The 12574-nt window shown below is 43.5% G+C and overlaps 4 protein-coding genes across 7 annotated transcripts; 2 read left to right on the plus strand and 2 right to left on the minus strand.

Annotated features, from left to right (window-relative positions):
* The first annotated feature begins 11 nt into the window (after positions 1-11).
* LOC6554473 (cardio acceleratory peptide 2b) lies at positions 12-1547 on the plus strand. Its single transcript, XM_001981250.3, has 3 exons — positions 12-220; positions 840-1001; positions 1072-1547. Exons 1-3 carry the CDS (start codon positions 157-159, stop codon positions 1299-1301), a joined length of 456 nt encoding a protein of 151 aa, XP_001981286.1. The 5' UTR covers positions 12-156; the 3' UTR covers positions 1302-1547.
* On the minus strand, positions 1408-7582 carry LOC6554474. Of its 4 annotated transcripts, none has more exons than XM_026983675.1 (9): positions 7265-7582; positions 5047-5231; positions 4791-4999; positions 4089-4736; positions 3836-3996; positions 3574-3775; positions 2509-3515; positions 2030-2234; positions 1408-1972 (listed from the first exon to the last, which is right to left on the minus strand). In XM_026983675.1, the coding sequence occupies exons 1-9, from the start codon at positions 7377-7379 to the stop codon at positions 1675-1677; spliced, it is 3030 nt and encodes a 1009-aa protein (XP_026839476.1). In that variant the 5' UTR covers positions 7380-7582; the 3' UTR covers positions 1408-1674. The 4 variants fall into 4 exon arrangements, with proteins under 4 accessions (XP_026839476.1, XP_001981287.2, XP_026839477.1 ...); XM_001981251.3 differs by having other exon boundaries at positions 1409-1972; positions 3836-3993; positions 4089-4733; XM_026983676.1 differs by having other exon boundaries at positions 1409-1972; positions 4089-4733.
* Positions 7583-9271: 1689 nt separating this feature from the next.
* LOC6554475 (endocuticle structural glycoprotein SgAbd-9) lies at positions 9272-10428 on the minus strand. Its single transcript, XM_001981252.3, has 3 exons — positions 10351-10428; positions 9646-9773; positions 9272-9584 (listed from the first exon to the last, which is right to left on the minus strand). The coding sequence occupies exons 1-3, from the start codon at positions 10366-10368 to the stop codon at positions 9359-9361; spliced, it is 372 nt and encodes a 123-aa protein (XP_001981288.1). The 5' UTR covers positions 10369-10428; the 3' UTR covers positions 9272-9358.
* Positions 10429-11869: 1441 nt separating this feature from the next.
* On the plus strand, positions 11870-12570 carry LOC6554476. The gene is made up of 2 exons (XM_001981253.2): positions 11870-12206; positions 12258-12570. Exons 1-2 carry the CDS (start codon positions 11990-11992, stop codon positions 12545-12547), a joined length of 507 nt encoding a protein of 168 aa, XP_001981289.2. The 5' UTR covers positions 11870-11989; the 3' UTR covers positions 12548-12570.
* The last annotated feature ends 4 nt before the right edge of the window (positions 12571-12574 follow it).

Consider the following 12574-nt stretch of genomic DNA (forward strand, 5'->3'; position numbering starts at 1 on the left):
TGTTTGTCTGCCATCCTTCCGCCTGGTTTTCTGGCCTATAAAAGAACGTGAGCTTCGACCAGAGGAATCAGAAGAACAGTGACCGTTCCGAGGATAACATCAGACTGAAAAACATATTCGCCAAGCCAGTGTTTCGTTCCAAAGAGTCCTGCAAATATGAAATCAATGTTGGTCCACATAGTCTTAGTGATTTTCATAATCGCCGAATTCAGCACAGCTGGTGAGTGGTAGAAACGTTGCAAAAACGCTTTTAAGGAAATCGTATAAAACAATCTAGTATATCGCGACTAAAATGCTGCTGCTAGCTTTGGTTAACCTTAAAGTGAAATAGTACAAAAATCTATAATAATTATCAATACTATTTTGCAGCACCTTTAAATGAAAAAGGTAAAGGTAAAGAGACCTTTCCATTTATTTATTAAAATGTTCTACTTAGAAAAGTTGTTTATTATTATTTTAATAATTTTTATAACAATTAAAGCACTTCTTGAAGAGGCATGCCATTTCAGTCTCACACAACTTTTTATATCAAACTCTTTAAATCAAAAAGGTGAAATATTTCAAATCTAACCGCGGAAATAATAAAGTGAAAGCTCTTGAGCCTTGAGCTCTTAACGAAAAGGCAGAAAAGCACTAAATTGCCATCAAGAAATTGAAATTTGTAAAAGGCAGTTTTGATCACTAAAGGGTTCCAAAAGAACTTAAAATAATTGGGCGACATTAAGCTCCTTGAGTTATTTTGGCGGTTAGAATACGAAAATAGCTCATTCCACGGAGAATTAATCCATCAAAAGATGACAAGCTATGAATTAATTGAAATCCCCAAACACTCCATCCAGATTCGGACCACGACAAGAACCGAAGAGGTGCCAACATGGGGCTCTATGCCTTCCCGCGCGTTGGTCGCAGCGATCCCAGTCTGGCCAACAGTCTGCGCGACGGATTAGAGGCCGGGTTCCTCGACGGCATTTACGGAGATGCCTCCCAGGAGGATTACAATGGTAAGTCGTTGCGACCGGATACGGTTGACTAATTGCTCCTAACGCCCCGGGGACGCGTGTGCCATTGCAGAGGCTGATTTCCAGAAGAGGGCCAGTGGTCTGGTGGCCTTCCCACGCGTCGGCCGCGGAGACGCTGAGCTGAGGAAGTGGGCCCACCTCCTGGCTCTGCAACAGGTGCTGGATAAGCGCACGGGACCCAGTGCCTCCTCGGGATTGTGGTTCGGTCCCCGGCTGGGAAAGCGTAGTGTGGACGCCCAGTCCTTTGCGGACAGCTCCAAGGGACAGAAGGAACTCAACTAGACCCACTGACTCAACCCACTGATGAAGGCCCCCTTTTGACACTCTGAATGTCGTGGACACTTTTGTACATCAAAGAGAACGCTTCTAATTGATTATGGTAACGGGTATATAGCAAATATGTTTTTCGGTCAAATATATATTATGAATAAGGGCTGGTGAGAGCTTGTAATTAATGTCATTGCGTGTCGTTTTTGCCATTTAAAGTATGTAAATATAATAAACCATATGAAATAGCCTGCACAAGTACTCCCTTACCACTGGGTTCCCTTTCGGAGTATTAAGAAAAGTTTATTCTAAATGAATTGCAAACATTTTTGGTTCGGACATGAAGGATGTTAAGTCATGTCATGGCTAAGATCTTCAGTAGTGGGCTCTACTCCTGCTGTTGCTTGAACCTCCGCAGCTCGGACTGTATGGCCTCGATGAGGGGCGCAGCTCCAGTTGCACTTCCCGATGGAGCAGTCGCATCCAATCTGGCCTCCATCCTTTGGAAGGGTCCTGCGCTCACGGGTCGATTCAGGGTGGAGTGGGAGCTGTACATACTCCCACCTCCCCACGCACTGTAAGTGGGCGACGGAGGTTGCGTGGAGTGCGCCGACTTGGACGTCTTCTCCGGCTGAGCGGTGGCCGGACGCTCAGCTATGCTCTTGGGTTCCCCCGAAGGATGATAGCTGGAGGGTCAAGGAATTAATTTGAGAATGATAGGTATTTCTTAGATGGATCCCCACCTCGGCAATCCCGCTGATGAGCCTCTGTGCTCACGCTTTGTGGCCCTCCGGTTGTTGGTGAAATTCTGGGTGGGCAGGGGCATGGGTATGTCGTCCTGGCTGGAGTACATCTGCAGAGCTCCCTCCAGGAGCCCCTCGTAGTGGTTTCTAATGGCCGACGGATTGTGCAGCGGACTGGGGTTGTAGTCGGCATAGGTCTGGGCCTCTGGGGAAGATCGATTGGAGAAGTTGAGTACGATAGGCGAGGGAATGACTTTACCAGGTCGACTGATATGGAGAGGACTGGAGAGGTGGGTCTCTACGTTGTTAGTAGCTACGTTTTGGTTATCGGGTTATCAGGACTGGTGCAAGCAATAACAATAACTAAATCAACGACTACGGGTTGTCCTAGTAACGCGACTTGGCCCCAAATCGAACGTCGCCATCGTCATCATCGTCATCGCTATTGTTACTCTTTGGGTTTTCTCCGCCCGGCTCACCCTGCGTCTGTTTCTTCTTGTGCCGCTCCCAGACCACCGGACCCACTACTCCCGGATCCGGATTGTCGCTGTGCGAGGCGGAGCGGACATTCCTCACCGATGGCGGTGCCTTGGGACTGGGGAAACTGGCGATGGTGGCTATGGTGTTGTCCTTGCTGCCCAGCGACTTGTGGGATCGCAGGGATCTTGTGGAGTTGTGAGGCGCCACTGCGTTCACGTTGTCGTAGTAGGTGACGAAGACGGGATCCAGCACGCGGTTCAGGGGCTCCGGCAGAGTGCTCTTGGGAAAGGCCCGGACCGAGGCCATCGACAGGAAGGATCCCACACTGGCCGTATCCGACTTGTCAGATGGCTGCAGATTCCGGATCATCTCGCTGTTGATGGCCTCGGCGGACGCTCCTCTGCCGGTTTTTTGGGTCAGCAACTTGTTCCGGTGGTAGTTGTTGTGCGGATTGAAGGCCTCGCTGCGTTGGAAGTTCTCGTAGCTCCGGCGCATAACTTCCGGGGATTCCTCAGCGGAGGAATGACCCGCCAGGGAACCCTGGACCGGACTCGTCTCCAAGGAGCCCACGCGGTTCTCGTTCAGATAGCGCCTCCTTGACTTGTGTCGCATTTTGTCGCTCTTTTTCTCCGACACGACGGATGTGTAAACGGTTTCCTCGTGACCTTCGGCTCGATCGTACTGATGGCGCCTCTTATGGGCGTCAAACAAACGGGCAGCCTTGTCGTCCAGGATCCTTTGGACATCGGCGCTCGGCGGATTGATGGGGCAGTAAACCGAGGAATCGGAGGTGTTGTCCGTCGACGAGGAAATGGATTCTCGACGGGATCGTGTCTCCTGGGGCGGAGCTGGGAAACTGATGCGTGGCTCTCTCTCGTAGGAGAAGTTTCGTACGCCAGCATCCCGGGACTGGGAATGTCCTGGACTTGGTTCTCCTTCGGTCCTCTCACTTGTCGTAGGTCGCATTGATTGACCATCGGATAGCAGCTCGTTGCGGGAGGAGTTTCTGAATTGGATATATTTATGCTTTATTAAAAATATTTCAATTTCGTAAAGGAACATACCTGTTGACTGCACTAAGCTCTCTTTGCCGGGATCGTGTTCGTCCCAGGAGCAGAACCGCCACGAGGAGCAGCATCAGCAGCAGGATGGCCAAGGAACTGATGACCACCAGGGCCACATTGTTCTTGACCGAATTGAAGAACCCGGCCTGTCCGCTTCGAGGCACGGGAGCCAAGGCGGTGGCCGTGGGCTCCCTGATGTACGCTATATTAATCGAAGGCGGGATGGTATAGTCGCAGAAGTATTGCAGATAGCTCAACTCACGTTCTGATTTCATATATACGGCCTGACCGAAAGTCTTCACCGCCTCAGATTCGCTGACCAGTTCCATGTCCTTTGCTGCTGTGGTGGCCAAAACAGGTCGACCATTCACCAAAACCGTGTAAATCAGCTCCGTTTGGTTGGCTATGGGACGATCATTGCTGCTAGAAAAAGTATATTAAGCAAATGTTTTTGTGAGTGCACTTAGTGGGTTAATCAAACTCATAATATTGCAGCCAGTTCGGCAGGCACTCACAATTTGAGGTTGACGTAGTTGTGCTCCCCCATGGTACCGAAGCCATTGGTGTTGGTGCTCCACTTTTGCACATCCGACTCGCTAATTTGCGTTAGGTTGTGTATGACAACTCTGACGTGCTCGTCCCTATAAAGTGGCTGGGGCTGGGAATGGGGCAGGCTTTGGGGATGGGTTTGGGTATGGGTCTGGGTCTGGGGTTGTTCCTCCCCCCGTTGCTGCTCCTGTTGTTGTTGCACCGGCGGTTGCTTAGTCAACAAGGTTTCGTGCATTTCCCGCAACTTTTCCGATTTTCCATTCTGCTGTATGAGCTCCCAGGGGATTAGAGTAACGTATGCTCCATAATCTATCGATTCCGTGCTGGTTGAGGGTGTCACCCCCATTGGGAGCTGCTCCTCGGACTGCTCCTGCTCCTCCTGCGAGTGGCTGGCCCACTCGGTGTCCTCTCCCAGTCGCCTCACACTCTTTATGTAGTGCTCCTCGTCCTCGTCCTGCATGTCCAGTATTTCCACATCATCCGCTGGCGATCCCGTCGTGGTTTCCATTCTCGTCGCTGGGGTCAAAGACTTCCGGCGTTCTCGAGGTGCCGGTAGGTTAACGCCTTCGATCTGCTGAGCTCCATTAATGCCAAGGTGACGGGTTTGCTGTCTACTTGGGGGATTTATGCTAGGTACTTATTTCATAACTTGTTTGAACCATTCTTACCTGGTAAAGGCTAACCGATATAGACGTGCCAGCTTTTCCTCCAACGTGGGATTATCCTTTGCCGTATAGAAACCCGACATGACCGTCAGCAGCCAATAACGTCGATCCGTGGCGGAATAATTCAGTGGAGGCATTCCTGGGCCACCCATGTCCCAGGTGCCGCCGCCATCATCTGGCTTGCAGTCCAGGCAGATGGGTATGTCTATCTCCTGGAAATCAATCTTTAACGGAGGTTCTTTGCTCGGGGTTAACTCACATTATTTCCATCCACATAGATGGTGGCCACCACCGTTTCGGTCTTAAAAACTGTTTCCTTGCCCTTGGTAATCCCCGTGTGCACCTTCTTCAGGAAATCCGGTGGCCCGTCCCCCGAGCCAGTCCAAAAAAAGTCTTCCAAGTGAATTTCGTCCTTAACTTCTGGATAGTCATCATCGGTGTTGTCTGAAAATGTCGTGAAAACGTTACTCGTAGAGTAAAAGCAAAGCAACAATAAAAAATAAGTTATATAATTATAATAAAATAATTATAATAAATAAATATTAAAAAATTTCCCAGGGGTGAAGTTCTAAACTCCATAACTCAACTTATCTTCATCGGATTTTGAAGTGGCATACCTCAAAATGTTTCTGTAGCAATTCTCTAAAAATCTGCATTCAAATTTAGAAAAAAATTTTTATTTACTTTTTTTGTAATTTTTCTGTTGGAGGAATTCAAAAACATTAAAAAATGTCCCAAGGCTGAAGCTCTAAACTCCATAACTCAACTTATCTTCAAAGGATTTTGAAGTGGCATACCTCTAAATTTTTCTAACGCAATTATCTAAAAATCTGCATTCAAATTTAGAAAAAATTTTTAATTTCATTTTTTTGTAATTTTTCTGTTGGAGGAATTCAAAAACATTAAAAAATGTCCCAAGGCTGAAGCTCTAAACTCCATAACTCAACTTATCTTCAAAGGATTTTGAAGTGGCATACCTCTAAATTTTTCTAACGCAATTATCTAAAAATCTGCATTCAAATTTAGAAAAAATTTTTAATTTCATTTTTTTGTAATTTTTCTGTTGGAGGAATTCAAAAACATTAAAAAATGTCCCAAGGCTGAAGCTCTAAACTCCATAACTCAACTTATCTTCATCGGATTTTGAAGAGGCATACCTCTAAATGTTTCTGGCGCAATTATCTAAAAATCTGCATTCAAATTTAGAAACATTTTTTAATTTCATTTTTTTGTGATTTTTTTGATGTTATGATGGAGTAGAAATTCAAAAACATTAAAAAATGTCCCAAGGCTGAAGTTCTAAACTCCATAACTCAACTTATCTAAATCGGATTTTCAAGTGGAATACCTCTAAATGTTTCTGGCGCAATTATCTAAAAATCTGCATTCAAATTTAGAAACATTTTTTAATTTCATTTTTTTGTGATTTTTTTGATGTTATGATGGAGTAAAAATTCAAAAACATTAAAAAATGTCCCAAGGCTGAAGTTCTAAACTCCATAACTCAACTTATCTTCATCAGATTTTGAAGTGCCATACCTCTAAATGTTTCTAATGCAATTATCTAAAAATCTGCATTCAAATTTAGAAAAAAAATTTAATTTCATTTTTTTGTAATTTTTCTGTTGTAGAAATTCAAAAAAATTAGGATATGTCCGATATTCCAGATAATGTTGAATTTCTCGTTTGCACTTCCACTAGCTGAGTAACGGGTATCTGATAGTCGGGTAACTCGACTATAGCATTCCATCTTGTTTTATTTTTATTTTGTGGCTTAACAGTTTTTTGAACTTTCACCCCGTTTCCATAGAAAGTAAACAACACACAGTATCTGAATTGATACCTTTACAAGGGGGTTTTAAACTTGTACATAAATAAATATATGTGTATTTGTTATTCCTATCCTAAAGTTTGATATATTATCGTGTCGCTCTCATCCTTCAAGTTGTATTAAGTGCAGTTTTTGATTTTATTACCCCTATTTTGGTAACAGGCTTCCGAGTTTGTTTGATCAATTGCACTAATGGCAACATATTTCCCTCAATGAATGCAGCTCTACCACAGAAATTATGCTCCGGCGACAAGTATGTCTATATGCATTGGTTTTGGGCAGTACTTCTCCCTATAGACAACAAAAGCATAACTTATCGATTAGCACCTGCGTTTCCGAAAACCCAAAGACAGGAACTTGACAATTTGCTTGCGTGTTGAGTTGGCAATTAGGCATACACCTGCCTTGATTTGGCAGGTCGAATCACCTGGGTCAGTCCTCTTTGCCTTTCGGTTTTGCAATTACCCCATATTGATTGTCCCAAATTTTGGCTGCGGCCAGTGACGAATTTCGATGGCATGGCTTTCAGCCAGTGCGTAAAGCAAGGGGAGCGTTAAAGGTCAAATTACTTGCACCTAAAAGCGGCAGAACCTCTGGTTCTGGTCAAATATACATCGAAATTTCACTCGGCGGATGCTCAACTCACCGTGACTCAATTGTATAAGCGGCTGACCGAGCTGCGACTTTTGCGTAGCTCCACAATTGGATTGGAAGGCCAGAAGCGAGAAAGAAATGAGCAGAATATACGGATTTGCTTTCATTTTCACTGGATTATTTATGAGCGTTCTGGTCACTTTCGGGTGCTCCTAATTCGTGCCGCATTTCCCTTTCCACGAGGCGACAGCAGCGGTGCGTCGGGGGAAAACTACACTCTTTATAAGCGGTATCCGATCTATTTGGAAAATCTGATTCGCCACCGTCGAACGTCGACCGGGAACTAAGCGCTCCATTGTAATCCAAGCGTTCTCGGGGCTACATGGTGGTGCGGATGCGAAAGCGGGCGACATTGTTATAGCCCGCTCTCTGTTTGGGCCGCTTTATGCCTGGTCAGTTACCTGGGGCAACCAACACTTCCGCGGCAACAGGCACCAGTCGGAAAAGCGCGCCAAGCCAAGCCATTCGCCAGCAATGGAAAGCTTTCGCTGCCAAGTCCGACTTTGTCCCAACTTTTTGGGACAGCAGTAGATTGCTAACTTGCAGATACAATTTTACACAGCTGCCATGTACAAAGTGGCAGTTAAGGCTTCAGTTTGGACCCACAAAAGCTCATTGCACTAAGTACAAAAGCTGGTTGTTACACGAAAAAGTTCTTGGAGAACAAGTAGAACGGTATTTGCAGCTTACCAAATATTTTCCATCATATCAAGACTTAATTTCAATAACCCTATAACAATTAATTCCTATGCACTTATATTAAACAAGTTAAATAAAATAAAATCGAACTTAAATAAATCAATTTACTGGAGCTGTATTGTTTAGTATCAGCATCAATTTGAATACAAAATATATTATTTAAAAGCTTCTTTTTATGTTTATCTACATATGTGAGATTAAAACTGCAATTTCAAGAGACCTTCATACCATTACTTGTAGTACAGCTTTGTAAGCATATCACTACGTTTAAAGCTTGATTAATTAACAATAATTAGCCGTATGTTTAAACAAGTTTCTTAACTTGCTTAGATAGCAAACATGGAAAACAAACTGCCATACATATCCATTGTTATTCTTCTGCCCGTTTTCATAGTAATCATTAACTTACGACAACCTAGGAAAGAGACGTTTAAGTATTGCAGGTGGCCTTCGTGTTGCTAATCGAGTAATTCGAGCACCCAAAAACACACTTGATAAATGAATAGCTATTTAATAGTAATTTAAAGAGGTTTCCTAGAGCAATAAATCCGATTGCTCAGCGACTTCTCCAGAAAACGATGGGCAGCCTTCGCTTTATTGCCTGAGATATTGAATTTTTTCGTATGTCCGACTGGTTTACAGGTGATTTATTGTTAAAATTTGTGAAGACGTACTGAGTAACTTCCCACCCACATATTTTGGCAAACTTGTTTCTTTTGTTCATGTAGCCGCAAAATAAACCAAATACGTCACCCTTGCAAGCAAGGTTTCCCATGTAGGCTTACCAAAAATCCCCGAAAAATACATAAATATTACCTTGTACCTTAACCATTTATCATCGAAACAAGTTTTTTGGTCTAGATGCTTCCAGGAACCAGTCTAAATTTTTGGATCTTCATTGTTCTTATCGGGAATCGCCAAAATTAGAATTTGATTATACGTGTGCTAAGAACTTAGCCCGTCAAATCTGGCCATAATTTCGAGCTGTAGGCGCTTATTAACTCGTGTGCTTCACCTGACTCGTATCTTCTTTGTGTTCAGATACATGATGTAGCGATGAAGTGGCATGAAGTGGCGAAAAACCCACCGAATGTGTTTTTCCACGCCTCCGAGGTTCTTAAAACTCGTTTCGGGTGTCAGGTCCATCATTACTTCTAAAATGCGCTAATTTGTCGGACGTAAAGACTTTTTAAAGGTCACAACTATTACGCAACAGAAAACACGTCTATCCAGAGTGCGGTCCACTGATATTGAAACTACTAAACTTGATCTTGGCAATGTAAATTCTTAGAGATGTCGCTCCAGTTCTAAGCAGTTTCACCAGTAGAAAACATGTATTTTCGACCCTTTCATTTACAACTCGAATCTATAAACTCCTTAAACATCCTTATCCAGCAGCGGACTTCAGGGCTCCGGGGCTCAGTTTCCGGTTCTTGATCTGGTAACGCGCCTTGTAACCATTCTTGTCGGCAGTGTACATGGTCATGGTGTCGGTGTCAGTCTTTTCATCGTACGAGGAGTACATGCCCATGACCACCAGTTGCTCGTCAGGAGTGCCCGGGTTCATAATCACGCCCATCTCCTCGCGCTTGCTGCCATTGGGCTCCTCCGACCTGCAATGGAACGGCACGTTAGTACCGATCCTTGCCCATTAGGCGGGTGGTTAGTACTCACGAGAAGCGGTATCCCTCCTTGGTCGGCACCTGGTTGTAGTACTCCGACATAATGGTGGGGAAGATGTAGTCCAGGAATCCCGCCGAGCTGTGGGCGGCCATAAGGGCCACCAGGGCAGTGAAAAGTAGCTGCAATAGACGATTAGAGATCAGTCTTGTTGTCTAAATCAGAACTCTGCAACTAAATATCCTATATATACTCTCCGACTGGAAGTCATGCTCTTATAACGTGCCCATGCTATTTTTTATACACCACATTTGATTATTGATTTTAAATAGTTAGTTGGCGTGTTTGGTTCTGTTTTGACTCTTAATGAACGGAAATTCTCAGGGGATTTTGTTTTACCTATCACTTTTTAAATAAGATCACTTTTGAAACAAGTTTTAGCACAGCGCTCTGTTGCTGATCACTTTTATGGATACAATAATAAAAATCCAAAAGTTTAATTGCGAAACAGAGCTGCTCAGTATCTGTACAACTTGGCAGCGACACGGGTTATTAGCACAGCTGCATCAATATCAACATCTTGTATTGCATTGACCGCCTTCATTGGATTATTTACACACTTCACATGCCAGCGTAATTGCCGCCCATTGGTCATTACAAAGTCGTAGGTCTGGGACACGGTCGAGGAATCCGGATGGGAGTCGGAATTGGAATCGAAATCGCAATCGGAGTAGGGTTCCGCCCTGGACAGCTGCTTACCAATTTCGCTGAGGCCATGTTGATGCGCGATGAAGTTACCGAGCTATACTAAAGCATATGAAGCGCGCCCCCATATATATAAAAGTTAGGATCTGCATAGATCTTCCAAGCTCGCGACGCGGGCACACACACACCGTGGATAAGTCATATTTTTCTACTTAGTAGCAGCCACTACTTGTAGAGTAAAACCGGTCGCTTCTCGATCCCCGAGTTAGCTGGCGAAAGAAACGCCAACGCATTACAGTAAAATGGTTATATTTATTAATTTAATTTATTGATTTCGAGGAATTTTGGCAATTTTCGCCCTTTGCCAAATCGGCTTGGCGACATCTGCTGTGCAAACAAATGGAACAATATTTCTCGATTTATCAAAATGCGGTTATCCTTGGTCTTGAAGCTGGCGAGACAAGTGATTTATAGAACGCTATTTGAATTTATTCGAGCTGCCAAATAAAACATTGTTTTAATGCTCACAAACTAGTTTATTCTAGTTTATGTATATTATTCAATGATTTCACTTTCTAAGGTGAACACGCTCATTCTGAGCAATTGCATTTCTTTCAGCGATTCACGTTTTTGTTAGCAAAGGTTTCCACGGTTTTTTACATGATTGTACGTTGGAATGAGTAATTAGTTGTAATCAACCATCAATTGTGTTCGATTACTGAGTCATTCTTGCAATTCCATCCCGATTCGTTCACAGGTGATGAACTATTATGTGTTCCTAAGTGGCAATCAAATAAAACTTTAACTCAAACGCTTGCTTTGTACCCATTAATTAAAAACCCATTTTGAGGTTCAATGCTCTAGACACCACTAATATAATTAAATATTTCTCAGGAAGCCAAATAGTCGCCGATGATTGGAATATTCATACTAACAACATACTGAAGCGGGAACTTTTTACTGAATTGTTAGTTTGAAACGAAATACATTTCTAATCTAGTTTAAAATAGTTGACATCATAGTAAACAACGTAAAAGAGTCCAGTTCTCTAAGAACATAACTCAACATAAAAGAATACAAACAAAAAAACTTCAAAATTATGTAGATTTCGTGCTTTGTTTTTTTAAGTATGGGTTACAAATAAGCTTATGTGAACACAAAGCATTGAACTCAAGAAACTCGTCGCCCAAAAGTATGCCTCATATTTTTTGTTACTAGCCCTGCCAATTATATTAGTAATTGACATATTTTTAGTAATTCATAGTATTTTAGTGTTTAAACTTTAAAGTATTCAAGATTCGTAGGTTAGCGTAAGTGAAGAAAGCTGAATTATACGACACTCAGTGTATCTATACATTGTGTATACATCATTTTTACATTTACGACAAAATATTTCAGTAGATGGCGCTACTCAAATAGGAAATTGGTATCTTCATATTGCTTTGTCAAAAATTTTAAATAAATTTATAAAAAACCGCAGTGTTTGCGTTTTTAGTTTTTGCCTTTTAATTGCTTGACTTTTGAACCAAGCACTTTGAACCAACAACCTACATTACAAAATAAATGAGCCAATCAGAAAACTAATTTAGATGGGGAAATATATATTACATTAATTTATAACCAATTAATATTTAGAGCACCGCTTGGCAAAAGCGCTGGACAAAAGCGAATGGCCTAGACCTCCGATGGTCAGATGTCGACACGTTTCAGAGGCGTCTTCATAATGCAATCCCACATCCCGCTGCTAGGATTCCTGGTCATCCTACTTGGGATCCTAAGTCGCGAAAATGTCGACGCAGCTGGACTTCTATCCTCGTCGGCACAGACCGAGGGATGCCAATGCTCCCTGACGATGTCCTGCAGCTGTTGCCAGCGTGTTTCGGTTGATCTGGTGAATCAGAACAGTACTGGTACGTAGCTAGGACACCTACTTTCCTTACCTCATTAAAATTCCCCCTAAGTCTGCGTATCCTTGGGCCTCGGCTTGACCAGTGGAACCATCAATTTAGGGGCCACAATGGATGGGAATTCGGTGGCCGCGTTCTCCATCAGCACCACCCAGCCACCCACATATTGCATCCCTGTGGTCTCGATGGTTTCCCTGGACATGTGCATCAAAGTTGGCATCAAGATGGCAGGAGTTGCGGTCAAGGCCTGTCCCACCTTTTATACCAATTTTGCCACGAGCCAGGTCGTGAGCTACGACTTTCCCTGCATCCAAGTGGGCATGAATGGAGTTAGCCTGGTCTAGCATCCATATGCGACACTAAAAACACAG

The sequence above is a fragment of the Drosophila erecta genome, unplaced genomic scaffold, assembly GCF_003286155.1.
Source record: "Drosophila erecta strain 14021-0224.00,06,07 unplaced genomic scaffold, DereRS2 tig00000000-arrow-pilon, whole genome shotgun sequence".
NCBI lineage: Eukaryota > Metazoa > Arthropoda > Insecta > Diptera > Drosophilidae > Drosophila > Drosophila erecta.